This window comes from Colletotrichum jinshuiense, chromosome 1 (genome assembly GCF_051148585.1).
Source record: "Colletotrichum jinshuiense chromosome 1, complete sequence".
Classification (NCBI taxonomy): Eukaryota; Fungi; Ascomycota; class Sordariomycetes; order Glomerellales; family Glomerellaceae; genus Colletotrichum; species Colletotrichum jinshuiense.
Window position 1 is genome coordinate 1000004 of NC_139302.1, and position 26977 is coordinate 1026980.

Here is a 26977-nt window from a genome sequence, read left to right on the forward strand (position 1 = left end):
TCTGAGACCTATGAACGAACAACTTTGACGGGGGGTATCTCGGTTAGCGTCAGTTATAGACGACGTTACGCCTTTCCGGGCATCACGGAGTAGCCCAAAGCATGCCGACTTGAGCATATAGCCGAGGATTAGTCTGATAACTTTGCCTAATAGTACGCCAATCTGGACATGACCGATATGGTATGCAACGCCGATGACCCGATTAAGCTCTGTCTGCCGTAACCATTGGACGATTCATGTTCCTTGCCTGTGTTCTACGATTGATCACAATATTTCTTAAAGTCGTAAATGATCAGCTGCTGAGCTTCGGGATGTGGTGTGAGCCCCGCCGTACCTGAACAGAAGTCCCATGTTTATCATGGAAGACATATGTGGTCGTAAAATTTGACGCCATCTCGGGGAGCAGTCCAGGGGCAAGCCGTACCAAGAATTGCACCTGGAGGGGATACGTAACGAATGAAGCATCCGAGTCAGAGAAGCAGTGTTGGCTGCTTCCGATGATGCGGGTACGGATAGGGTGCCCATGGACCACCACGTCAGGCTCGCATCCGCCTTACTACTCTCTGCCTAGGACGGGGAACCGCAAGGGGGTAGTGGATCCGCCGAGATGGCCTTGCCATTTTCAGAATCAAGTCCGACGACTAATAGTATCCAGCGCCTTGGTGCGATACTCTCAACTAATCCATCTCACACACAACAACTACCACCCAGCCGTCCGACTTTCAGTAGTATAAATGGTATTTTGGCAATATTCAACCTTTTGATGAAGTTGATTTAGTCAGGCTGATCTGGCTGATCTGCTTTCGATGATCATCTTCGAGCTGAGTCATTTGTTCCCCGCTTACGTGAGCATAGACCACCGAGAGTCCAATGCAAATCTGCTATAAGCTCACGGAAAATAATACAGTTTAATGAAGCTCCTCAGTTCACAATGGAACATGCATGCCAGGACTTAGGCTAACAAACTCAAAAATTTCACACGTGCAAATAGCCCACCAGATGCAAGCGATTGGCGAAGGAGGCCGCCCGGGGCTTTCCGGGCCCGTATCCGGCCACGATGGCCGTGACGATTCGGCTGGACTTACCGAAACCCGGCCAGACCTAGAAGACCGCGCATCCAATTTCGGCCCCACAAGCCATTCCAGCGCACCGGCCACAACTAAATGCCATGCCTGCAGCGAAGATTTCTGTACAAGGCGTACAGGAAAATAAAATGCATTCATAATAACTATGGAGGAGAGCTAAACCACAAAGTCCTAGAAAGGTGAAATATTGTGAAAAAGGGGGAAAGCCCTCAGAAGAAAGCGTGATATATTCTATCCAGCCAACTTGGTGAAAAAAAATTAAGAGGTCTATTCCACTTGTTGTTAATACTTTCTTTTCTTTTCGTCGTACAGAGAGTAATATTAACTAGGCTCTGAATCGACTCGTCGATGCATCTGTTCCTGTCCCATTGATTGAGTGCGAATGGACCTCATTTTTCTCAAGGGCTGAAACACCCATTTATACTCTAAAAACATTGACATTGTTGGTATCACAGGATACCCATATGGTTGATAAATCAACGTAGTAAAAATTAATGAGGTAAACTGGTCTGTATTCTGTATATGTGTATGTGTGTGTGTGTGTACAAGAAAAAGGGGGAAGGTTGGCAGCAGCGGTAGTGAAGATATGCAGCTGGAGGTTGGATCTCCGGGTTCTGGCCATTGCTGCGGCCGCCTGGCTGTATTCTGGCTAAGTAATCCAGCAGATATATAAGCATTTAATTTGGCAAATAGTTTTGGGCAGTTCCAGGTAATATATCTAATTGGCTTTATCCCATCCTTGCCAAAAATGACGTCCATTCGCATTCAATGAGATGACGACTGTATGCTGCTTCCTTTCATTGTCCACTAGCATGTGAACAAATATCAACAAACCTAGCCCCCGAGGCTTCTTCAAGGAAGTTAATCCCAATTGACCAATCGGGCGCCAGAGATTTGTGAAATTCTGGGGTCTAGTCAAGCTACCTTTTAAGTGAGATCTGTTCCTACTTCCACAGAGTTTATATCTGTAAGGTAGTACTTTGGCCCGCGATAAGAATAGGGACAACGGTTAGTTAGCTATCTCTACTAATTAAGGATCGTATGCCCTCGTCTGTACAGTGCCTACCAGAATGTCTGAAAACACCACTCAAGTGGCGAGACAGTTAGGCGGCGTTTTCAGACATTCTGGTGGTCACTGTAGTTGGTGTGGCCGGACGTAAGAAAAGTAGAAGGTGATGGAGCCAATTCAAAGGTGGTTGGCGTAGTTAAGCCATGAAAACGGGGGATACCTTGATAACCAGGAGTGTGGTGTATTGTGACCTTCGAATGTTGTGGAGTAGGTAAAGTAAAGTCTTTTCCCCCGCGTTAGCATACGACTGCACTATCCTTTAAATTCCGGCGAAAGTATTGGTTCAAGCCTCCAGGTGAGTTATGATCGGCAACCAGAATTGTTCCCGCAGCGACTGCGGGGTTGGGGTCAACTGTCTGAAGGTTAGCGCCGACTCCGGGGAAGGCGATGGAGTTCTTATCTGGTCTGACGGCCTCCAGACTGTCCTCGATTTTCTGTTCCTTCAAATATCACCTTCATCATGCCGCATCTCGCAAAATTGATGCCCAACTATATCACGGCGTCTATCGCCTTGTCGTTCGGCGGTTTCCTTAATGGCTACGATACAGGATGCATAGGCGCCATTGCTCATATGAAGCAATTTTCGACGTCGCTCGGCGAACTCTCTGCGACTGTTCGTGGCATTACGGTCTCCATGATCTTGTTGACTGGTATTATCCCTGCACTATTTGCCGGGCAACTGGCCGACAAGTATGGCCGTCTTCGCGTCATCCTACCCGGTGCAGCACTCTTCGGCCTCGGTGCTCTTCTACAGGCAACCTCATTCGGCTTGGGGCAGTTCATCCTGGGTCGTGCTGTCAGTGGGATTGGCCAAGGCGTCTTCCTCGGCAACATTTGGGTATACCTTGCTGAAATTGCACCGTCGCGCCGTCGTGGTCGCTTGTCCGCCTTGCCGTTTTTCATGACCACGCTTGGGATTTGCGTTGCGTATTTCTCCTGCTTCACAACAAGCTCCCTCGAGGGAAGCACGGCATGGCGTCTTCCTTATATCGCCGAGATTGCTGTATCGATAATGCTGGCTCTCGTTTGCCTGGCACTACCAGAGTCGCCGCGCTGGCTACTGCTTTGGGGACGAACACAGGAGGCAATGACGGCTCTTGGTTTGCTTGATTTCGATATGGTAGAGGCACGGCGCGAGTTCCTCGACACACCGCAAGTGCAGCCTAGCCTCTCGGCCCGACAGAACTTTCTTCTGCCATTCCGACGGCCATATCGGTCCAGAACATTTCTTGCTCTTTTCATCCTGTCAATGGTCCAATTATCCGGCATCGATGCCATCACTTACGTGAGCTCCTTGTCTTTGATCTTCTCCCGCATGTCCAAAGCTAACCCTGACAGTACGCACCTGTTTTGTTTGACCAGGCAGGGATTTCCAAGGCCAACTCGTCACTCATCGCGTCGGGTGTCTCTACAATCACCATGCTCATCATTTCCATTCCCGCCTCCATGCTAGCTGATAAATGGGGGCGCCGCACATCGGCGATCAGTGGTGGTGTACTTCTATCCGGGCTTATGATGCTAATCGGCAGCCTCTACGCCGCTGGTAGTGTTGGCACCACAGGCGTAGCGCGCTGGATCGTGATAATCTCAGTCTTCGCCTTTGGAATGACTTTCTGTGCTACCTGGGGTGTTGTGAGCAAGATTTATGCCAGCGAGATACAGCCAGGCAACACTAGAGCTGCAGGAAACTCCATAGGCATGGCTTCGGCTTTTGTGAGTAGCAACACCCACTTCTTATCTTGCATTACAGCTAATGTTTTCAAGTTCACCAACTGGCTGGTTGCACTTATCACCCCCATCCTGTTATCGGTCTCGGCTTATGGCGCTTATTTCTTTTTTGGTGGCTTAACGATCTTCACGGTCATCGTTCTCGCAATATACATGCCCGAGACACAAGGTCGTTCGCTGGAAAACATTCAGAGTGAATTTCGAAGGCCAGTTTTTGATAATCTCTTCGATTCGCTATGCATCCCGGGCATTCGTCGCCGGGTTCCATCGGCCCAAGATAGTCCTGGAGCGCCCATTCAGTTAGCCTACCGGACGCATGAGCCCTCCGCAGCGGCAAGTTCTTCAGGCGTGGCAGCTTTAACTCTAGGATAGGAGACTGTGCAACAAGTCACCGCGGTTAGCCGGCGATTTGGAACATGATTGATATCAGAATACGGTCAGCTGGGCTAGTGGTGGAGTCAAATGATAATTGTGGTTTAAAGAGGTTAGGGATTAACTTGCAGGCTGTATCTAATTCCTCTTTGACCGTTTGAACTGATAAGACATATGCCGGTTAGAGTCCTGGCCTAGCTTATCCTTTATTCAGCCCTGTTGGGCGAACGCGAATCAAATAAACACATCGAGAAAAGCACCGGCAGTGAAGTGGGTCTTCATTTAGGGTCAGCTCATGGTCCGGCAGACAGTCCATGTTCATGCCGCTTGGTTATCATCTCGTCGGGCTCAAAACACCAAGTCTTTGAGAATAAATACGAGAGCGACGGAAAAATAAGGTTTTGAAAGCGAAGATAGACAGGGGCATTCCGCAAATCGGAGTTGCCAAGTATCTGAAGAGGGAAGGTAGATTGGCAGTCCGCAAGGGTTCAGCACGCCATGAACAGTACCTCGTTACCCCCAACTTTATTCCGCGGGGTGATTCTCTTGAGTGGGAAGGTATGTTAGGCACACGACCAAAGGAAGAAGACATGGATGGTGGTGTCAATCAGGGGTGGGCTATCTGCCATCATTTGATAAGGTGGTATATTGTAGGGCATTTTCTCTTGGCAACATCAATGTTACCCCAGTCCAGGTACTCAAAGGGGCATGTAATGCACTGTAACCTCGTAAAGTATGATTATGACTATTAAATCCTGCGATTTTGTAGCCGATGGCGGCTACCAACAAATAACATCTTGCTCCAACTCAATCAGCTCATTTTTGATGTCATGTCACTAGAGACTCGAGTACCATGGCCGCAATCTACGGGAAAGGTATTATTTATACCAGTACCACCTTGCTTGAACGGGAAGTTGTTGTCTGTGCTCTGACACTCTCGTCTCTCCGAGTGTAATCCATCGCGATTATCCGCGCGACAATGAGATTCACAGCTCTCGCCCTCTTACTCCCGCTCGTGCAAGCGGGGGACAATGTGGTCCTGAAACCCCGCCAGGACGCCGGTGTTAGGGATAACGACCGGCCTATTTCAAAGAGCTACATTGTCGAGTTCGCGCCGGTGAGACAGCATTTAGTAGAGTACTCCCCGAAATCATTCTGATGTCCGATCCTAGGGTTCAGCCAAGCGTCGTGATGGGCTTGCATCGACAGATGGCATCAAAGTCGTGAAGACCTTTGAAAACAAGGTTTTTTCCGGTGCAAGTATCGAGACGGGGAACCATAACCTAGACTCACTTCTGAGCCTTCCGGGTGTCGTTAATGTTTGGCCCAACGTCGCAGTGAAGCTCGACCCCGTGGAGAGCAGACGCGCTGTTGAAGGGGAGAACGAGCCGTATTCAACGCACAACGCGACCGGCGTTTCCAAACTTCACAGTCAGGGCATCTACGGAAAGGGTGCCAAGGTCGGAGTCGTAGATACTGGAATTTGGTACAAGCACCCCGACGTGAGCATTTCAACCTTTGTGGATTCAAGTTGGCCACTTGCTGACATGATGCTAGCTCGGCGGCGGTTTCGGATCAGGCTTCAAGGTCGAAAGAGGATATGACTTTGCCGGTGACGGACGTGAGTAACATGTGTTATTGTGCATTGTCGAGAATTCAAGCTGACAGTTGCAACCTAAAGTGTGGCCGTACTCTGGAGAGAAGGAGCCCGACGAAGATCCTCTTGATCAACAGGGCCACGGATCTCACGTTGCAGGAATTGTGGCTGGCAAGGGCGCCGGGTGAGGCACCATCCTACAAATCTAACCAAAGACTGTTGCTGACTCTCAACTTATTCAGATGGTCTGGAGTTGCTCCGGAGGCGACACTCTACGCTTACAAGATCTTTACTCAGGACGTAAGTGCTCCTCCTGATGTGGATATTTGGTAAACTCGGCATCTAACGTGTTACTTCTCCGCAGGGGTTCACAGACTCGGCAACCATTTTTGAAGCCTTCTTCCGAGCCTACGACGATGGGGCAAGTACTATTCCAAACCCCTAGTTGAACTCATGTCAACTGACCCCGGTCACAGGTTGACATCATCACCGCCAGCGTCGGCTCCAACCAGGGCTGGGCAACAGAGGCTTGGTCGGTTCTTGCCTCTCGCTTCGCAGACGAAGGTATCGTGACCATTGTTGCGTCAGGTAACGTTGGCACTGTTGGCCCATTTCTCAGCAGCACCGGTGCGTCGGGCGAGAATGTGGTTGCCGTAGCATCCGTCGATTCCCAGTCATTCCCTGGGTACCCGTTCGACGTCACCTTCACGGGAGTCGACGGGGGCAGCGAGGAGGTCGTAAGGTTTGGCTTCATCCCTCCCATTGCATACGATCCATTCCCAGCCGACATTGTCGACGTGCCCATTGTGCCCTTCTCCCTCGACACGAAGGCTACCGCGGATGCATGCGAGCCCCTTGAGCCTGGTTCCAGAGACTTCACTGGCCAGTTGGTGCTTGTGAGATATGGGTCTGCGAACTTATGCAGCATTCACGACCAGCAAGAGAATCTTGGACTCTTGGGCGCTAGTCTTGTCCTCGTCTACAACGACGAGGACCCTCTGTCATATCCCGTCATCGGCAACACCAACAGCAGTGTCGGACTCATCTCTGCTCGTGCTGGTGAGCAGATCATCGAAGCGATCAAGGCAGGTCGCAACGTCACCGCCGATTTCTCAACCAACCGCGGACTCCCAGTTGCATTGACATACCCTCTCGGCGGCGACCCGAACTACTTCACCAACATCGGCCCCTTGTACGATCTGCAGATCAAGCCAGACATTGCGGCACCTGGCGGGAAGATTTACAGCACATGGATTGACGGCGGCTACTCTATTCAAAGCGGGACATCCATGGCGGCCCCGTACGTGGCTGGCGTGGCGGCTCTCTACGTCGGCGTATACGGTGGACGAAACACGCATCCCAGCGGGACAGCATGGGCCAAGGATCTTGGCAAGCGAATAATATCGAGTGGCATCACCGTACCGTGGGCTGATGGTCTTACTGAAAGGGACTTCGGCCACCCTGCGACTGTCGCTCAAATTGGCAATGGCTTGATCGATGCATCCAAGGTCCTGCAGTACAAGACCGTCATTGACTTCAAGAAGATCGCTCTCAACGACACCAGGTACTTCAACAGGTATCATGACATCAAGGTAACGAACAATGACGACAAAGCAGTCACTTACAAGTTCTCCGTGGAAGATGCCGTCTCGACAGATGTTCTTGGCTGGGCATCAGCTGACCAGGTTATTGTCAACGCTGCCCCGGGAACCAAGAGAGTAAAGGAGTTTTTCGACATGGTCCCCCAGAAGCTTGTGCCCGAAATCAGCCTCCCTGCGGACTTTTCACTGCAACCTGGTGATAGCAAGACCATCTCGTAAGCAAGAAGCATTCTTCATAGTGACTCTAACTAATGAGTTTGTTCAGGGTCAACTTCAAGAACCCGGATACCCTGGGTTGGAACGCTTCCGGTCTTCCTCTTTACAGCGGACGAATCCTCGTTTCTGGCAGTAACAGCGAATTTTTGTCGGTGCCTTACCTCGGTAGGTTTCCGTCGCGCTAGAACATACCTCTGGGGAAGTTTGGGTTACTTACAAACGTTTATTCACAGGAATCGCCGCCGATATTCGGAAAGAATTGACTCCTTTGGAGGAAACCAACTACGCATTTGCAGTGTCTACCAATGCAAACAGGCACATCAATAACAAGCCCTAGTAAGTGAAGATTGACAGGATCTCGAATTGAAAATGTCCCTAATTTGACACAGTTTCACTTTCAACCTGAGCTTGGAAGCCCAAGACTTCCCGAGAATTATCAGCAAGCCGATTTATGGTATTAAGGAGACACGCTGGGACGTACGTATCAGACTTGATACTCAGCAGGGTCCATTTGACTAACGAACATAACAGATATTCGAGGCAGGGTGGACTGAGCGCCAGTGGAAGTATCCTCCGGTTCTGGGAGAGAACGGGTACATCGGCACCGTCGCATCCTGGATCGGTTCAGGCAGGGTAGACCGCATCAACACCGACATTTATGACCCAGACGAGACTTTCACCTACCCTCTTCTGGACCGCAACCGCAACGGCGCCTACGAGCAGGACGAGCATTGGTGGTTTGGAAAGCTTGGTAACGGAAGCCAAATTGCCGTTGGTAACTACACGTAAGTACTAGCTGCCTTTGCCCAAACCCACCAATCACCAGGCTAACAGACATTGTTAGACTTCGCTTTGCCTTGTTGAAGCCTTTCGGCAACCCGTCTCATGCGGACAACTGGGAAGTCCTTCGAACGCCTGAAATTTCCGTCTTGGGACAATATTAGGTGTCTGCTTCGATGCAGAGGGTGGAGAGGATGGAGGGCAGGGGCCATTGCTACAAGCCATACAACATGCCATCTCGAGGGTAACTCAATTATGCATGAACTAGCAATATTCTCTGCTAGATTCCTCTGGACGTGAAACATTTATCCTTGGGCTCCAACTGTTGACAACTCCCGTGCCCTGTGACAACGCATATAGCAGGTGGGTGGCCACATGAAAATAACTTCCAGCCTTATGGTAAAGGGAATCAGTGTCTCGTTCTCTTCTCTCAGTCCCAGCGATGCAACATCAGGTCGACTACGAGTGTAGGTATGATACGATTTCAAAGGCATGGGGTCGGGTAGAGGAATTACGACTGTTGCTTACTAGGCATTCTCTTGTGGCAGGTGTACTAAGTGACAGGCATGTATGTCGAGAGCATTAACTAAGGTATGAAGCTGAACCGGTTTGTTAATTAGGTCTCCTTCGGTGTCAATTCTTTTCTGGGTTTTCTTCCACTGGGAACCCGTCAGTATATGCGATATGACCGCGGATCCGAAATAAGGCATCAATCTCCAGATTAATCGAGAGCCTGCATGCTCGTGCAGGGGGACTTACGGTTCTGATCTCCCTTCGCCTCGATTCCTAGTTTATGGACGAGGGTAGATATTCCCGAGTTAGATCGAGAGTGGCAAACCAAGTAAAAGAAATGCACTCTTGGGGAGGTACAACCCAGTGCAAGTGGTCAGCAGATCAAAGGAGAACTATGGGCTCCCAAAGTCGAGCAAACTGAAGCGGCGCAGGTAGAGAATGCAATACAATGTTACATGGTTCTCGCACGGATGCATCACAGTCAGGGTATCGACTGGAACTTCTCTTCCCTCGAGAATTAGAAAGGCAACACAGGCAATTCAGAGATAAAAATTACTCGGCAACATAGCCTTTGGCATTCTAGATTCTACCATACTTTTCGTCAAAATATGCACTCCGTCACGAAAACAAATCCGATTGTTCATCGGCTTAATAAGCCAAACCCCCAACGGAGCCGCCGTGCCCCGGCTGCCCGGTCCAGTCTTCCAAAGGGACGCATTCGCCCCGCTCATGCGATCCATCGCCAGATACGCCAGGCCGCATCTCCGTCGACGGCGCCCGAGTCCGAGGCTATGGCTGGACGACGACAAGGGGGACGGCTTCCACCGCCGCAACCCCCCGCAACCCGAACCCCCCCGGAATCAAGTGGGGTCGCTGAGGTCCGCGGTCTCTACGGTTTGGCGATGTGAGGGATGGTTACTTTACTGGTGTTCCGTGGATGCAGGTACGGTCTGGATCAACCTTGTTGCCTATGATGCCTATGATGAAGCGGCCTACTTCTTTGTCGAATGGCTTGATATGCCGATAGACTCACATTTGCCGATGATCTTTGACACCATCTTCACGGAGGACAAGTGGGAGTTTATTGTTCTCTCCCGCCAACTTAACGGTTTAAGCTCAGTTGCATGTGCACCATCCCCTTGAACTTAAGTAGCTAGAACCCAAATGGCGCCTGGGCGGGCCGATCCAACACACCACAGAGAGGCCTAGATGCCCACCTCTCAAGCCAGGAGCTCCTGACTCTGCAGCCGGAACATCCCACCGGCACCGGCGGGGACCAGACAGCGGCCCATGATGCCACAGAGCCCGACTCCGCAAGACACTCTCCATCTTCGGGGCCTGTTCCAGACTCTCGCACAACGCGTCCTCCACTACACTACGGAGCCGTCCAACTCCAGCCCTCCAACCCATCCACATCGGCAGTTGAGAGCCCCCAAACCACCCAACCTGCAATACAGAAGAAACATACCCAAATACGTGCGAGACTTGGGACCACCACCCCCGAGTATAAAGCGGGCTAGCGTTGCAGGCGAGCGACCGGGCCCGGCTCGGAAGGGATCAGGGGGAACAGGGGTGGGCCAAGCTTTTCGGTCCGTCGATGGCGGCAACGCACCATCTCACTTTACCTGGTGCGTGGTTTGCGCATCACGACATGGCGCCGGGGGGGAGGCGGGCGCCTTGGGCCCGCGGCGGGATGCGGAATGAAACGTGCAACCAATATAGGGGCGCAATGCCTTGCAAACATGGCCACACATAGACAAAGACGCAAGCAAACAAATCGTTTTGCCCAAAAAGAGATGCCCTCCCCCCAGCAGGATTTCATTTGGGCGCGGTTCCGAAACTTGGAGGGCGACCCTGCCTCGCAATCTATCACAAACATCCCCGGATGACCTGCCGACGAACCCAGCAAGATCGTCGGCCCAGGGGGCTGGGCACTGGAGAAGGAAGGGGGAAAAGGGAACCTGTGCTGGCACGGGTCCGTTCCCGATGACGACGCAAACCTCGACACAAGATTGAAGGAGTCAAAGGACCCCGAGACGAATGAGATTTGAGCCGAATCAAAAGACACGACCAAGTATGCGCGTTGACGGCAATAAAGTGCTGTGGGCCTCATTCCGAAAATGGTCCCGCCGCTCTATCTAGATCTTGCTTATTATCCGATTAGTATATTCACCGAGTTAAAGGGCACACAGTATGTAATCAGAACCGTAACGTCTCCGTTATTTATATGGGACCCGAGGCATGGGATACGTGCGTCGCTGGGCCTGAGCGAGTTAATTAATTAAGGTTGTACCTGGACGCCGTCCAGGACCCAGATGAACCCCTCTTCGGTGGCCAACTTCAGGTATATTACCGGCTCGCCACAAGGAACCACTGTCTTCTGCCAATCCCCAATGGAGCACCAGCACACGCACACACACAGTCTGAGGAGTCTCGGTTGGAACAGGAGGAGGGGCCGGTGTGGACGCGCAATCACACCGCGGCAGGCAGGTGGATGCTTCTTGACGTAGTGTATGCTCGGCGGAGGACAAGCCGATTCGCTTCCGTTCATCGACGCTGACTCGCTGATGTTAGGCGAAGGTCGAAGGTACGGATATGGAGCAACCTGAGGAGTTGAAGCATTTGCTGCAGCGGATCAATTGGTGATAACTTCGAGTGGCCGAATCCGCGACCAAGTCAAGATGCCGTCAGGTTCCAATTAGGGTGTATGGGATGCACAAGTCATTTGCAATCCAACGCAATACTCAGATCGAACGTATACAATCGGGTATATATTTATCCCAGTATCTAGCGAAAGCTTTCCACCAGTACCCCCCCTTGAGGGGGATTAAAAGACCGGAATTACAAAGTCGGCTAGACTCCAACATCTCCAGCGTTGTGGAATTGAAAGCGAAAGAAGGTCAGAGGATCCAAAAAAATAGGTGGTCCTCTAGACATGAATGATGATACGCCGCCCATTGCCCTTGTCCTCCGGAACGCCTTACTGTGCAGTTGAGTTTGTCTCATCTAATGTACGTTCGGTCGTCGTCAATGTCCGAAAAATGCAAACCCCCCGTAGTCTCACTCATCCACCGCGCGCTGTCTCTCGACGCAACATGACGATTTGGCCGGTCCTTATCAGATGACCAGACCCTTGCCGATACCCTGTACTTGGAAGCCAAGCTTCTCGAGCTCAGGAACAGAGACGACATTGCGTCCGTCAAGCACGAGTCGCGGGCGCTTCATGACGGAGGCGGCCCACTCCCAATCGATGGGGTCACCAAGGTCCTCATTGGCGGCGTCGAAATTGCAGCCCTTGCAGCCCTCTTGGCATTCGGTTTCCGGCTTCATGCGCTTCAGAGGATCGACCGGCGTGTTCGCGCTGGCACGAGAGACGAGCTTCTCGAGCTCCACAATATCCATTTCGGACAGCGACTCCTTGATGAAGGCGTTGGCCTCCTCGCGGGAAGCCTCGCCGCCGCTCCATACGGAGGAGCGGCGGGCAGAAGCTTGCGCCTGCTTGGGGTAGCGGAAGTGGTACCAGGGAGTGAGAATGCAGATGGCGCTCGAGCCGTTGACGGTATCGCGCCAGTTGTTGTGGACCTTGACACGCTCCACGACGCGCTCGTCGTGAATGGACTGGCGGACCTCCTCCATCACCTCCAAGGGGTCGCAGCCGGGGTCGAAGATGGCAATCTCATTTGGCATCTCGTGGGCAAGCTCCGTGATGATGTGGACAGCAATGCTGTTGCGGGTGTCGTTGGTGTTCTCCTTGAAGGCGAATCCAAGAATGGCCACCTTCTTGCGGCGCAGGTTGCCGTTCAGAGCACGGTGGACCTTCTGGGCGAAGCGCTCGCGCTGGTACTTGTTGATATCAAGAACACCCATCCAGTAGTCGGCGACGGTGTCCAGGTGAAGGGTACGGGCCATGTAGGCGAGGTTGAGAATGTCCTTCTCGAAGCAAGAACCGCCGAAGCCGACACCGGCGTGCAGGAACTTCTTGCCCAGACGCGTGTCGGCACCAATGCCCTGGCTGATCTCCTGGACATCCGCGCCCAGCTCCTCGCACAGAGCGCTGATGCTGTTGATGCTGCTAATACGCTGAGCAAGCATGGCGTTGGCGACGAGCTTGGTAAGCTCACTTGACCAAGTGTTCACGGTCAAAATCTTGGCCTCGGGGACCCAAGCAGCGTAAACGCTCTTGAGGGCATTGGCCGCGCGGACTCCAGCAGGAGTAGTAGAGCTGCCGATGAGGATACGGTCGGGGTGCATGAGATCGCGGACAGCGGTTCCCTCGGCAAGGAACTCGGGGTTGGAGACGATTTCGAACTCAGAGTTAGGTTGGTACTGAGCCATCTGTTTTCAGGATATTAGCCATCATTTCAAGTCATCTTCCCGTCCTGCACAGCTCATAGGGCCGGAGAGACGTTATTTCTTCAAGAGGGGCAAAACTTACAATCTCACGAATCATGCGGGCGGTTCCCGTCGGGACGGTGCTCTTCTCGACGATGACGGCTCCATCCTTGGCGTACTTGGCCACGGTCTCGGAAGCTCCCTCGAGGGCGCTCAGATCAGCAGTGTAGCCGGCGCCGAGGCCGTACGTCTTGGTGGGCGTGTTGACGCAGATGAGGACGATGTCAGCCTCGCCAATGCACCGCTGGACGTCGGTGGTGAAGGTGAGGTTAGGCTTGCGAGATGCGAGCTTCAGGGCCTTGCCGGCCGACGGGAGGAAGGCCGTCGTCTCGTTGGTGCCGTCGCGAGCGATGCGCACAATCTTGGGGAGACCGGCTTCGTGGATGGGCAGGTGGGGAGAGTTCCATGCCGCGATGCGGTCGGCGTTGAGGTCCACGACGTTTACCGTAAGGTCGGGGTTGTGCAGTGCGATCAGAGCAGCAGTTGGGCCACCTGCAAGATATGGTTAGCTCCAACGTTGAAAGTGAGTTTCCTAATTAGGAATTTGATGATAATGGAAGCAGACAAAAGGCGCCTTCATTGGCATTGCACCATTGCGAGCAAGTATAGCTAGCTCTCGATGTCTGGCAGCCAATTTCGATGATGCAGCCACAAACTGCTCATGCCGTCTCGAGCGTGCAATTGTCCAGGGTGAAGGGTTTGAAGGACTTGGGATAAGGGTGGGGGAAAGGTGACGCGGGTAGCTATCACCATAGCATCACTTACCAACGAAACCAGCGCCAACGAAGCAGACGTTCTTGACGGTCAAGGGCTCAAGGGGCTCCAAATCGGAAGCACTTGATGAAGCATCCTGCTTCAGCTCGGGGCTGCGAGGTCTGGAGGCGGGAGGAGACGAGTTGGGGGTTCCGCTGCCCGAGCCAGCGTCAGAGTGTCCTGCACTGAGGGCGGGTGACTGGGAGACCATGCTGCCGACGGTAGAGGAAGTATCCGTTGTGACGAGGCTTGCGCGAGCAAAGGGTGTAGCCATCGATTAACTGCTCTGGAGACCAGAGCTAAGGGAGTATGGACGAATGACGAACGGGGTGTTGTCCCGATTGGTGTGCTTTGTAACCAAAAAGCCGGCGTTCAGCTGTGGAAGACGGTCCAGAAGAGCAATTCAAAGATTTCCCAAAAGAAAAGGAAAATCAGTGAATCGGTGGAGAGGGTTTCGAGCGATGCACAAGCGTCTGTGGTTTCGGTCACTGGCAGAAGCGTGACAGTTCCGGTGTAACGAGCGGAATCACAATCGACGTTTGATGGTGATTGCGCTGGCTATTTGAAGTGCGCGGCCAACGAGCGTAGAAGTCCCCTTTTTGACTGTGGGGGAGAGACAGAGGCGCTGGAAACCGAGGGCTGAGCCGAGGGATACAGGAACCAGGAAATAAGTCTGACAAGTGACTGATAGGCGTCGGGTTTCTCAAGAGTCGAAGCTGAATGCCCTTGCGTTGCTTGGCAATTGGGTTTCTGCTTTCCTTTTTCCCGTGGCTTTCAATACTTTGTCTGGCAAAAAAAGCGTCGAGACAAGCCGGGTCGTGCTTTGGGACGCAGACTTGTGTTTTGGTGTTGGCGGGATCGGAATGGGTGGGCGCGGGTGGGTGACGGTGACGGTGCAGACGGCGTACGTGGGAGCGAGTGTGGGATTGGACAGTTGCACTAACGCTCAAAACCGGATTCACATGAGATTGGCGCCCGTTGTGAGAGGTTGTCGACGAGGTGTCCCGGAGTGAAAATGGGGGGAGAGCTGGAGAAGGGAGGGGTTCCGCGATCTGGGAGAGGTGAGGTTTAAAGTGAAGCGCGAGGCAGCGAGAGACGAGGACGTGGAGCGAGCGGCAGGTTATCGAACCCGGGAATCATCAATCTCCAACGAAGGTGCGGAAAGTGTACGAATACAGCAGTGGCTGGACGACTACGACTGGGAACGCGGCGGGCAGGGCACAGGGGCTCTTTCTTGATATATGCCCCAGGGTCTTGGCTCTTGTTCACGCTCCCCTCCTCGACGGTGCTGTCCGTGAGCGGTGGACGGTGGACCACGGCGCTGGACAGTGGGAAAGGGGACGGATGATGGGATGGGATGGGATGGGATGCGGGACTCGATGTGGATTGGATGGGAGCATGGCATGGAGAGAGAAGGAGATAGGCATTGCATGGGCATGACATCCTTGCTCAAAGCAAGCAGGAGAGAGGAGCAATTACCATCTCATCCCAGGCCTTCACAGAGCCAGGACCAGGAGGTACCACGTAGGAGTGAGAGCCAGGACCGAGGCCGGGACCAGGCATTGGCTTCCTAGAATAGAGTGGTGAGTGTGAGGTGAGGAGGAACGGCCAAGTAGACAATAGTTACGGTGAGTAGCACAGAAGTACGTACAGCAAAGCAGGTAGGGCCTTTTACCCGCTGTTTTCGCATTTTGTCGCATTTTTCGCCTTCGAGAATCTTGGCCACATCGCACGGCAACGTTTCCACCGCCTGAAGCTTGGCGCTCGGTACAGCAGCCGCATCGAACCCAGGCCTCCTTCGCCTTGCAGCAGTAGTCAGATGGATGGGCTGTCCGCTGGATGGCAGATCGAGCAGGGGGGTAGAGGTTGGTAGCGTGGTGTGCTCACAGGGTGACGGAGACACGCGCACACACACCCACACTCAGTCACCGTCCGTTATTGTTGTCGACCGATTCCCTTTTTTCCCCTTCCTTTTTTTTGGGCAACCCAAAACACCGTATAGTGGGTGCGTTTACGTACCTACGGATCAGGATGCCGCTGTGGCTGATGATACCAGCGAGGCGGGGTGCCCCGGACAGTTGCAACATTAGAGACGATGGGATGGCGTGGAAGTGATGCGTGTCCCCCGTTTTGAAATCGGGGGCCTGTGTGTAGGACAACGACGGGAAGGCCTTGGCCCGGTCCCTGGAACCCCTTCGAAGCCAGACAGAACCCTTGCTGGGGGAGGAGGGGGGAGGGAGACATTGGGGTCTTGGGCTATGGTGATGTACAGGAGAAGATCCCACAACGGGACATATCTCAAGCCTTGCTCTTCTGGCGCTGGCTGCCGCTGCTGCAACGGCCGGTTTGCAGCGTGGTTTCGCCATGTCAAACCAATCTGATCTGGCGCCGATGATGCTTGAGATTGACTAATGTGCCACTGGTCACTCATTACGCGGTCCCATGTATGTTATTGGGGGAAATCCGCAAATAAAGAACGTCAAAACGGAGGTGACGGACTGGCGGAACACCACACTAAAGAGCCCCAGTTCCCCAAAGTTACAGTGGCCCCAGGGCCCATTTTCTGATATTGCGTTCATTCTCTCGCCCTCTTCCCTTGGCCCCCCCTCGTCCCGATTCCTGCGAGACGACCTACGCGAGGTACCCGTACATTGCGACATTATGTGATTATCTCATACGAGTATCGGCGGAAAGTATCTCGGACGGCTGGAGATTGGAGACTGGGGACAAGACGGGTACTGTGTACACTACAGCTACGTGCACACACAAACAACCACACTCGCCGACCAAGACCTACTGCACTATTGAATGGACCTGATAAGCCCAGAGAAAACATGAGGTTTGGTCGCTGTTACGGATATATGTCTTGGGGAGCACGCAGCTGTTTGGCAAACTGGCTCCAGTACCCAATTACTTGCAAACTCCCTTCTCGATTGCCTCCGTAAATTGTCCGTTCCCACCGTTAGGCTGAACAGTTGTCCATGTGCGTGTCATGTCCCCCCCTACACCCCTGCCAGACTGAGAGACAGGTACAGGCACAGGCAGGCGGCGGCAGAAACTCACTACCGGGTCCCAGCTGCTGCACTAGCCCGGCACGCGTTGGTGGCGGCGTGGGCAGCAAGGGACCTGTATCTGTCTTAGCCTGGCCTGCCGCTGGCCTGCCTGCCCAGGCCTGTGACATCATCTCGACGGGAGGGTGCTCCGTAGTAGGGGACTTCTGATAGTGCGTGTGTTGTGTGTCCCTGGTACGCAGATGCAGCGGTGCATTGCAGCCCGAAGCAGCAGCAGCAGCAGTAGCAGCAGCAACGAGGCAGGGAGGGAAGACGGACGACGAGCCAGGGCTGGGGTTCGGATCGATCCCCAGGTCGTTCGAGCTTAAAGCCGCCTCCAACGAGTCCACCATGTCGGCGGGGCTTCTGCAAACCTGGACTGCCTGCGTTGTCTGCTTTGCTCGCCGGCTCTCCTGCTGCTGCTGCTTGCTACTCCAATATCCGCATGGTCCGGGATGGCGTGCGGCGGCGCTTCCGCTGTACTTGGTTTGGCTAAAATGCCTAGCAGCAAAGCAAAAATTAGTAAAACGTACTTCTCTGTCAGGAAGTTCCACTGCTCATCACTCCACCTATGTGCATTTCTCTCTAGAGAAGGGGGGGGAGGAGGATTCCTGGAAGATTTTCTGGTTCTGCGAGTCCGCATGGCTAATGACAGACTCCACCTGTGCTGCTGGGAAGGCTGGGAGCGCTTGGGTTGGTTGTCAAGCCGTCCAAGAATCCATCACGTCTCTTCTTGAACCCCATCACGCCGCCCGTCCCATCCCAACTTGCGGGCAGCTGACTTTCGATATGCCAAATTATCGGGCCTCCTCCGCCTCCTCTCTCACACGAGGCCTTGGCCTTGGCCTGCCTGCCTGCCTACCTGGGCTGCAGAGACCGAACCCGAACCAGCATTTCGTGCACAGAACACGAGATGACCATCCCAGTCCATATCCACCCTCTCTCTCTTTTTTAAGAATCATCATCATCATCATCATCATCATCATCGTCACCCGCCAGCCCGCCCGCCCCTTCATCCGCAAACGGAGACGGAGACCACCGCGGGAACGCATGAGGGGTCTCCGACTTGTCGCATGGCATGCTCGCCCATCCGTCTGTCAGATACGAAGTCAGGGTAAGGCACGTTGCGCCGTGAGGATACGGCGAGCAGGGGACACGATGAAGGCATCATCCAAAAAGGTGGCGCGGTGGTCCATGCCTTTGTCGAAAAGATGGGAATCTCCATCGCCTCATGATTAAGGTGGCGGCGGACTGGGATCATTCTGAAACTCTCGCTGATCGCCATCATCCGTTCAACTTGTCGTTTTACCCTTACAGCCCGTGGAGGGGTCATCCCAAGTCGCGACCCTGCTCGCCGTCGCCTTGCAAAGGGAGACGTATTCCAAGGCTCTCCGTGGCACTTCCGCCGGCAATGTGATGCTATTTCCGCCGTCCAGTAAAAGGCCAATCCGAAGTGCTTGTCGACGAACGACACACCCGACTCTCTAGTCGTTCGCCTTTTGGGGGCCCAACCGGCGGCCCGGATTGGGCAACTCGAGGAGCGCCCGAGACACCGCTCTTGAACCCCCAATTACTCCTTGCCGCTTCTTGACTCTCGCTCCCTCCCCCCCTCCACCCCTCTTCCGCCTTCCTCCTCCAACGGAGTGGCGGAATCCAGGAGATGAGGACGGGGGTTCGACGGAGGATTGGGGGACCTTCATTACGGGGAGCAAATCACATAATCACCCCCCCGGCGCTCATATCACCACCCGAGAGTGAGACTCCTCTTAGCGGTTGTGCGAGAGCAGATCGCCTTGCATCGAGCACCTCGTGGCCTCCCCTCCCTTCCAACTTCCAATCGCCGGCGGGACAGAGACAGCAGTCTCGGGGGGGTACCGGGCACAATCGACAGGGACCACAATATGCAGCCATCCAATAGCCCGCCTCTACGGGAGGGGCCCAGAGGAGTCGAGCGGCGAAAACTCTCGACTTTCTCTTCTGATGTGAGGGCTCGTTATAGCCTAGGCGGTCTCGCACATATTGGAATGCGGGAAGGACGGGAAGTGTAGCTATGAAAAGGAAAAAAAGCAAACCTTCGCGGGCACACGTCCTATCGAAGTGGCATGCACAGTCACACAATGCAGGGCAGCGAGGAAACAAGGAGGGAAATGGTTTAGTCGCGATCGTCAGGCACAGACTGCCCGCGCCATGGACAACACCCCCCCCCGCCCGTAGCTGGCCCAGACAACCACCTCTCGCTGAACAAGTGCCGCGCGGGGGGGTAGGGGAGGGGAGGCGACGACGACGACGCCACAGGCGCCGGCCCCCAAAGGGATGATTTCTGCCTGTTGGCTCGGTCTTGTCCCACCTGCAGGCAAGGCCGCTAGGGACGAACGGCAGCGTGGGCGAGAGACCAAACAGCAAGACATGGCCAGAACCTGAGCCAGAGCCGAAGCGACGCCAGAGTTAGAATGGGGTGGTGGTGGTTGCAGGCAGCAGGGCAACGTAGGGACAAGTGTCATTAATCAGAGAACACGGCACGAACAGGATGAAACCAGTTCCCCATCTTGACGTGCTTGCGTGCGAGCCCAATCGGGAACCTCTGAGGAGAAAAAAAATAAAAACTATGGGCTGCTGCCGAGCCACGATGTGGGTATCACCGAAAGAGAACGAGATGAGCAGACTTTCCCATGATCCATGTTCCTCGATCCAGACAGACCGTTTTTTTTTCTTCATGTTGGGCCCGTTAGATCGATAAGGATATGCAGGCGGTAACTAATGATTAGCAGTACCACAATAATGCAGAGAGCGCTCTCACACACACACGCTCTCTCTGCATTCCGTTTGGGCACTTGGGCACGTCCCTTTGCATCGGTACCCGTACAGCAAGGTTAATGTCAGCTGCGGGGGAGATTTTTTTGGAGCTGTCGGTCAGCCTTTGCTTGGTTCGCCTAGTCAATGTCTGACCGTCCCGCGTGGGACGATTTACAAGACAGACAGCGGGCAGGGCGAGCCAAGCAGAGTCGAACAAGCAAGTCCGCCTTCCCCTAGAGTGCTTGGCCAAAAGGCTCATCAAACACATGCGAAAGCGTATGATGTGCAATATGCGGTGGAAGGGAGAGGGAGACACACACCGTTCGGGTACCCTCTACATAGTTTCCATCATATCCGATACGCGCGATTTGTGTGGGTGTTTGTGTGTGTGTGTGTGTGTGTGTGTGTGTGTATAAGTGAGTGAGTGAGCGTGTTTGCCTCCGTCCATGGCTTTGCCGGTGCAGCGGACCGCCAGATTAGCGCTCCAAGGAGCGGAGAGACGCAGGTTCCCACCCTGGCCGAGCGCTGGCCCCCCTGTCACTGCTGACGACGCCTCGTTGATTACAGGCTCGGCGATGTGGATCGTGGGACAGCGTGAAATGGTCGGGATTCGAGAAGGCGAGGGAGAAGCGGTGGGGCCTCCTGTGCTCGTCCCGGTTGGTTTTCTGGGCGTGGCGTGGCAGTCTGGAGTGGTCCGGCTGGCGAGCGGGCGAGCGAAGGTGAGGGCTGTCCTTTTCCTCGCGGTTTCACCCTTGATCGGGTCTGGTGGCGGCGGGTGGCCCGTCACGTCGTCGAGGTCATCGTCGGTCTGTCGGTTCGGTTATACGCCGGTGCTCGCCCAATTCCGCCTCAAGTTTTTGCTTTCTGCAATTTTTTCCCGGCTGCTCCCCGTCCGTCGTCCCCCTTCCCCCTGGCCATGCGGTTGGTCTAGCGGCTCCAAGTTGTGGCAGTCAATTTCGTCCATTCACCGGATCATAAGATCCTTTCCGAGCTGATTGACCGTATTCTTTGAGGGAACGGAGCGTTGGTGTGAGCGGCAAGCGGATACGGCGGCATCTTGCCCAGAAATCACCCCTTTCTTGGTCACTTGGTCGCCTGGAGCCAGCAAATTGGGGTCTTGGAAAAGCCTTGGAGTACCTGTGAGTTATTGGGGACGTCGCGTCGCGTCTTCGTCGTCCTTGGGGTCTTTTGGCAGACTGGTGTGGTGCCGAGTGGTACGGTACGGCCAAGGTTGGACATTCGGACGCAGCGGAAATAAGGGGCGAGGGGGTTCTGCCACCGTTTCCCCCCTCTTTGGCCTTGGGGGGTAATTTTGCTGCAGGGTCGGAATCCAGGATTGGAAGCTTGTGTGCAGCAATACCAAGCTGCCGTCCTCCTTAGCCATAGGTGGGCTCGGCGTTGTCGTGTCGTCGTCGGCGGTGGTAGCAGTAGTGGTGCTGTGGTGGTGGTGGTAGTGGGATGGTGACAGGGACTCCTCCCACCACCAAAATCGGATCCTCCACGAGCCCATCTTCCTTGTTGTCGGTCACATTAAGGTCGCCCAGAGGTCGTGTTCGAAGAAGGATGACTGGGAAAACGAGGGAGAGACGGGGGCTGGAGCGATTATGTACTGCAGCGGCGGGCATATACGAGATTCTGGGGAATACGATCTCTCTCACTCTCTTAGAAGTTAGTTTTTTTCCCAGCGGCCCCTTTCCCTTTCATCCCACCTTCCGCCAGTCAGTTTTGGGCCATTTACGGGTTACGAGCATGCCTCTTTCGCGGGCTGGCCACGGCGGCCGAGGGGCGCGAAGGGCCTGTCCTACTAAGCGAAGGCAGCTTCATGGCCTGACTCGGGCGAGGTGCTCTCTCACGGCTCGGGCGCGCCGGGAGTGGCTTAGTAAGTAGTAAGTAATAAGGCCCCCCCAGGGCTTGTAGGGCGGGTTTGGGGCTGCTGCGACGGGCCAGTTTATGGTTAACCTTAACTCATTGCGGCTCTGGGGAGATTGGGATGTCGCCCGACAAGGCGCTGTGAGTGAGGTGAGGTGAGGTCGGTAAGCCGAGATAGGTGGGCGAACGAGCTGGGCTTCAAGCCCGTCCAGGGGCCGTGGGGGATACCGTCAGCGAGTCGTTGCTCAACGTGCATCGCATCCATCATCTGGACTGACGGCCCTCGCTTCACTTGATGAGATTGACAGATCCAGCAGCGGCGACGACATCTACCGGACAGCGGTGCATCGCCAAGGGAAATGCCATGGCGGGGGGTGCATAAGCTTATTCAGAGCATGTCAATCGCCAATGGACTGAGATTCGGTATCCTGCTGGAACAACCCCCCGTGTCATCAGCAATACAACGGGGGGGTGGAAATTCATGGCGAACTGGGAAGCCATCGCCGTTCTGCTGCCGAGCACTGGGACCCAGGAGTGTGGTGTTTGGCTCGGCCGACGCCGCCAACCCTCCTCCCTATTGCTCTGCTCACAGAGCATCATTTCAGGTCCAATGGATATCCTTATGCGCAATGCGCCGTTGGCTGCATGCTATAGCATTCTCAATGGCCTTGCTCGGCTCCGAGCCTTGGCCCCCGGCCGCATCTTCTGGCATTGGCTCAGTCGGTGAGGGCGTTGAGGGTTCCAAGACAACCCAGCCGAGCTGGGCATTGTTGGCATGCATGCCTAGCCTGCATACATCATCAGCTAGGGCCGTCGCCAACACAGCAGCTTGGAATACAACACAGCCAGCGGTGGTTCACCAAGCGTCTAATCTGCACGCGATGTCGGCGGCCTCATTCACCGGTTCGCCCCTTCCAATTCAAGGCATGAAATGATGTTGTCATAACCACCTGGAGGCTAGTTGGAAAGAAAGAGTGTTCTTCTGAAAGCCGTTATGGAACCCAGCCGCTGACGCTTTTCCCGCCCAGGCTTGGTTGCGGCAGCCCAGCCCGTTCAACGCCGGCGCCGCCTTTTCCGTTTGTGGACTGGGCGGCGCATTTGCTTCTTTCTAGCCTGCCCGGCTCGCATCGAACCAAAACAAGGCCTTGTGTGTGTGTGTATGTTATGTGAGAGTGCGCGTGTGCCTGTGGTACTTTTCAGGCTCACTTCGCCTGGTAAGATGAGGGAGGTAACGCAGGAGATGCACCTTGTTCCTCCCAACGGGTAACACAACCGAGCTGCCAACCACCCCCCGGGCCTCCCTCGTCGTCCTTCTCCTGCCCAGCCCTTTTCGTCGGGTTTGCTGCTGCCGCTGTCATTCGACACGAGATAAGCAAACAGGGTGGTTGAACGATTCCTTCCCCCTTTCAGCTGCCTCCCAGGAGGTATTGGTTGCAATTCCCTCTCAGCCCGCCTGGAAATAGGAAAGGCCAAAAGACTTGGACACGACGTTCTAGACTCCTGTCCGTTTGCTAGGGTTTTTGTTGTATTTTTTTTATTCCATCTTCCCTCCTGCTCCTCCTCCCTCCCCTCCCCCACAGAAGCAGACGCAGACCCCGTACATTCGCTCATCGGGTCCCATTCTTCACATCACCCGCATCATCGCCGCCCGCCTGGACCCCCCTTCCGCGCATTCTCGGCCACTTGGTTCTTTTTTCCCCTGTCATCCTCTTTCTTGCTTTCTCGGGTTTCGCATTCGAGGGTTCTCTATCTTGACGTTCATTCACGGCCTCCTTAATCATTGCGTCGCGCACCAAACTACGTCTCCCTCTTTTGTATACACACACACGATTTGCTCTCACTTACACCGGGCGCAAACATGAGGAACGCGCTGGTTCTGGCGGCCGGCCTCACGGCCATCAAGTCCGCGTCTGCGGCATATGACGCGACGATTTGCGGCAAGGAGAACAAGTACACGAGCGCCGACTACCAATTCATCTGTAAGTGGAACAATTCCCATATGTGCGCGTCTTGCTTTGCGGTGTACGATGGAGGGGCATCCATCCATCCATCCATCGGAGACCTCACATTATCGCATCTTGGAGGGCGCCGAGGCTGATTTGAGAGACATGCAGTCCAGTCCAACGCGTGGAATCCCGTTGGAGACGGTTCTTCGTGTGTATCGGTAAGTAAATGTGACGTGACGTCTTTGTCACATACGATACTTACACCCACCCGGGCATTTTGCCTTTGCATCTGTTCATGTACTCTCTGTGTCTCTCTATCTCTCCGTCTCCTATCATGATCTCACTCCGGGCCCTGCCCGATGTCTCCCCGCTGCTCAGCGTCTCACCCCCCGATGCTGCATACTATTCCCATTCCATACACGGCCCCAATACACACACACACACACACAATCTTTCATCGTCACTCGTCCCAATCATGAACCACCCCCCCATATCCCTCTCATCCATGCCCCTCCTCGCGGCCGAACCACCCCGCTGATACCTTCCTGTTCCCGACCAACAGGTGGACACATCCGTCCCGGCCTTTGATGCCAACTGGAGCTGGGATGAGGACAAGAACAATGTCCACTCGTTCCCGCACGTGCGGTTCAACTCGACCAAGCTGCCGACCAAGATCAGCGCCATCAAGACGCTGCGCCTGGCGACGCAGTGGACCATGCGGAAGGGCGACCCCGGCGACAGCCCGCCGCGCGACTTCGCCGCGACCACCTGGGCCGACAGCAAGGCCAACCTCACCGGCGTCGTCGCCAACGCCGCCTGGGACTTCTTCGTCGACAAAAACAAGACCAAGACGTACAACCCCATCGACGCCGAGGCCGAGATCATGATCTGGCTCGGCAAGGTCGGCAACCCCTACCCGCTGATGGGCGACTCCATCCTGACCAACATCACCCTCGGCTCGACTGAATTGTGAGTCTATCCCCGTATCCCTCTATCCGCCTCGCCCTTTCTGCCTACCGCATCTGGCTCTGGCCTGCTCGCGTGCGCGCGCTCGTGAGACGAGCTCGGCCTGGTGCCGAGCCCCCCTCCCCTACCAAACTCATCCTACACCCCAGTCATCCCCCCCGGTCCCCCCCTCGTGATCCTTCTCGTATTGCTTGCCGGTCAACATTGTTCCCTCAACAGCTAACCGGTCCCCCCAGCTCTCTCTGGTTTGACACCAACCAGCGCCAGCAAAAGGTCTTCACCTGGGTCACGCGCGACGGGCAGGACGTGACGCAGTTTGACGAGGACATCACGCCGCTGCTCAAGTTCGTGCTCGACTCGGGTAACATCGACGCCGACTCGTGGCTCGGCCTCGTCGAGTTCGGCTCCGAGGCCTGGCACTCGCCCGAGAACATCACCTTCAGCGCCGCGCACTTCGCCATGGACCTGGACAACGGCGAGAGCGGCAGCGGCAGCAGCGGCTCCGGCTCCGGCTCCGGCGACGACAAGAACGCCGCGGGCCGGTACGCCGTCGCGGGCCTGGCCTGGGTCCCGGCCGCGCTCCTGATGCTCGGATCATTCCTGGCCTAGATGAGATGTAGATGTGTTGGGTTGCGTATGCAGCGAGTGGTTAATGAATGGCACGGAGGGCGCAAGCGAGCAGCGGTTCGTCGATACGGTTGTTGATTGTAATACCAGGAGACGGGGGTTGTTAATTGGCACATGTTAGAGGCGCGGTTTCTACGGAAAGCATCGCATCATGGCAAATAGATGATTATGGCATCTGCCGTCTGAGGCACCTATCCCGGTCTGTATGTGAGGCCTCTTTTCCTTCTGTCCCTCTGCGATGCCGTTGAAGCTATTCAGACCCTGCGCGGCGGTTCCACAGAACGCCGCGATTTCAGTGACAGTCTGACAGATGTCTCTGATATTGCAGCCATGTTTCGGCGAAGGGTGTGACAAAGGGTGACACGCCAAAAAAAAAAAAAGCCACCATGGGGCAGAGCAAGCCAAAGGCTGCAATGCGCATCAGAGGGCTAGGCTCGAAGCAGTATCCCGACCTCACGAACCGTCTCCCGGCTCGCAAGAGGATTGTACCTTGCCTGAGCGACACACCCTCTTCGGCGGCGCCAGATCGTTGATCACGACGCTACCACCGAGTGTGGATGTGCCTGCCACCGGCCTACATGCAGATAGACACACGCACGCACACACATACACACACACATATACATACAGACATACAGATATGCATACAAGTACGACTGCCGGCGATGGGCAGCAGGAGGGCGGCATGCGGCTTCACCCCGCCGAAGGCAGAGTGCTGTTCCAAGTAGATGTGCCCTCTCGACGACATGTCCATCTCTTCATGTAAGTCTCGGCCTCAGCTGGCGTACGCGTGTCCCTGTAGCACGGCGGCAGTTCATCATTGTGTGTTTATGTGTGCGTGTGTGGTGTTTCAGGTCCTGTGCGCAAGTACAGGTTGGTTACGTGGTTCAGGACGACGGTTTTCCAGCCCGCAGCACGACAGACGTGACACAAGAACGCGGGGTTGTCTACGAAAAGTTGAAGAATTGGGGGGGGGGTTTGGCGATGGCGATGGTGACTATGACGTTGACCGACAGCCCAGTCGAATCGCCCACCCCCGACACGGGCGTCCAAGAAAAAAACGGTGTCGAAAGCAGCGGTCAACCGGCAACACATCGGCATGCTAAAAATACAGGATAAAAAATGATTGTCTCGAACGGGCATAATCTCATGCAGAGGCATCTGCCATCTACAGAACAATGAGATGTTCCCGTGGCCCTGCAGAACAGGACGAAGCAGCAGGCCACCCTCCCCCCCCCTCCTGTCTCTCTGATCTCTGGCACGCTTCAGGCATGGGCACACCCGAGCTCGACGCTGGGAGAGGTCGGTGGTTGGCATTCCCGTGCTGCGGCCGGCGCGGGCATACCAAAGTCGGCCTCTGGGAGCTTACCTGCGTCTGCCGTCGACTCTTGCTCGCCCAAAAAACCCCCAGAGACCAAATCAATGGCTAGTGGTGGTCTCGCAAAGGAACAGGTTCCAGGGGTGGGATGGTGTGCACGGTCTTGGCGGAGGTGGATGGGCAAGGGGGGGGTTGAACGGGGGGCGGGCGGGCTGGCGGAGCGGGATTGGACAGAGACAGAAAACGAGTGTAAGACGCAGCGAGATACGCGCAGAGCCAGAGAGGGAGGCCACCCAGGCCAA

The 26977-nt window shown here is 54.8% G+C and overlaps 4 protein-coding genes across 4 annotated transcripts; 3 read left to right on the forward strand and 1 right to left on the reverse strand.

The window, feature by feature from the left end:
• Positions 1–2614: 2614 nt before the first annotated feature.
• Positions 2615–4254, forward strand: EsH8_I_000274 (uncharacterized protein; the record flags this gene model as incomplete). Its single annotated transcript, XM_083267687.1, has 3 exons — positions 2615–3439; positions 3493–3867; positions 3919–4254. 3 exons carry the CDS (start codon positions 2615–2617, stop codon positions 4252–4254), a joined length of 1536 nt encoding a protein of 511 aa, XP_083118125.1.
• Positions 4255–5233: 979 nt separating this feature from the next.
• EsH8_I_000275 (uncharacterized protein) lies at positions 5234–8612 on the forward strand (the record flags this gene model as incomplete). Its single annotated transcript, XM_083267688.1, has 11 exons — positions 5234–5371; positions 5427–5756; positions 5812–5875; positions 5936–6035; positions 6094–6151; positions 6328–7667; positions 7718–7833; positions 7902–8004; positions 8058–8145; positions 8200–8453; positions 8513–8612. The coding sequence occupies 11 exons, from the start codon at positions 5234–5236 to the stop codon at positions 8610–8612; spliced, it is 2691 nt and encodes an 896-aa protein (XP_083118126.1).
• A 3466-nt stretch (positions 8613–12078) lies between these two features.
• EsH8_I_000276 (uncharacterized protein) lies at positions 12079–14380 on the reverse strand (the record flags this gene model as incomplete). Its single annotated transcript, XM_083267689.1, has 3 exons — positions 12079–13296; positions 13397–13845; positions 14119–14380. 3 exons carry the CDS (start codon positions 14378–14380, stop codon positions 12079–12081), a joined length of 1929 nt encoding a protein of 642 aa, XP_083118127.1.
• Positions 14381–23676: 9296 nt separating this feature from the next.
• EsH8_I_000277 (concanavalin A-like lectin/glucanase domain-containing protein) lies at positions 23677–25339 on the forward strand (the record flags this gene model as incomplete). The annotated part of the gene is made up of 4 exons (XM_083267690.1): positions 23677–23797; positions 23933–23982; positions 24327–24733; positions 24967–25339. The coding sequence occupies 4 exons, from the start codon at positions 23677–23679 to the stop codon at positions 25337–25339; spliced, it is 951 nt and encodes a 316-aa protein (XP_083118128.1).
• Between the last annotated feature and the right edge of the window lie 1638 nt (positions 25340–26977).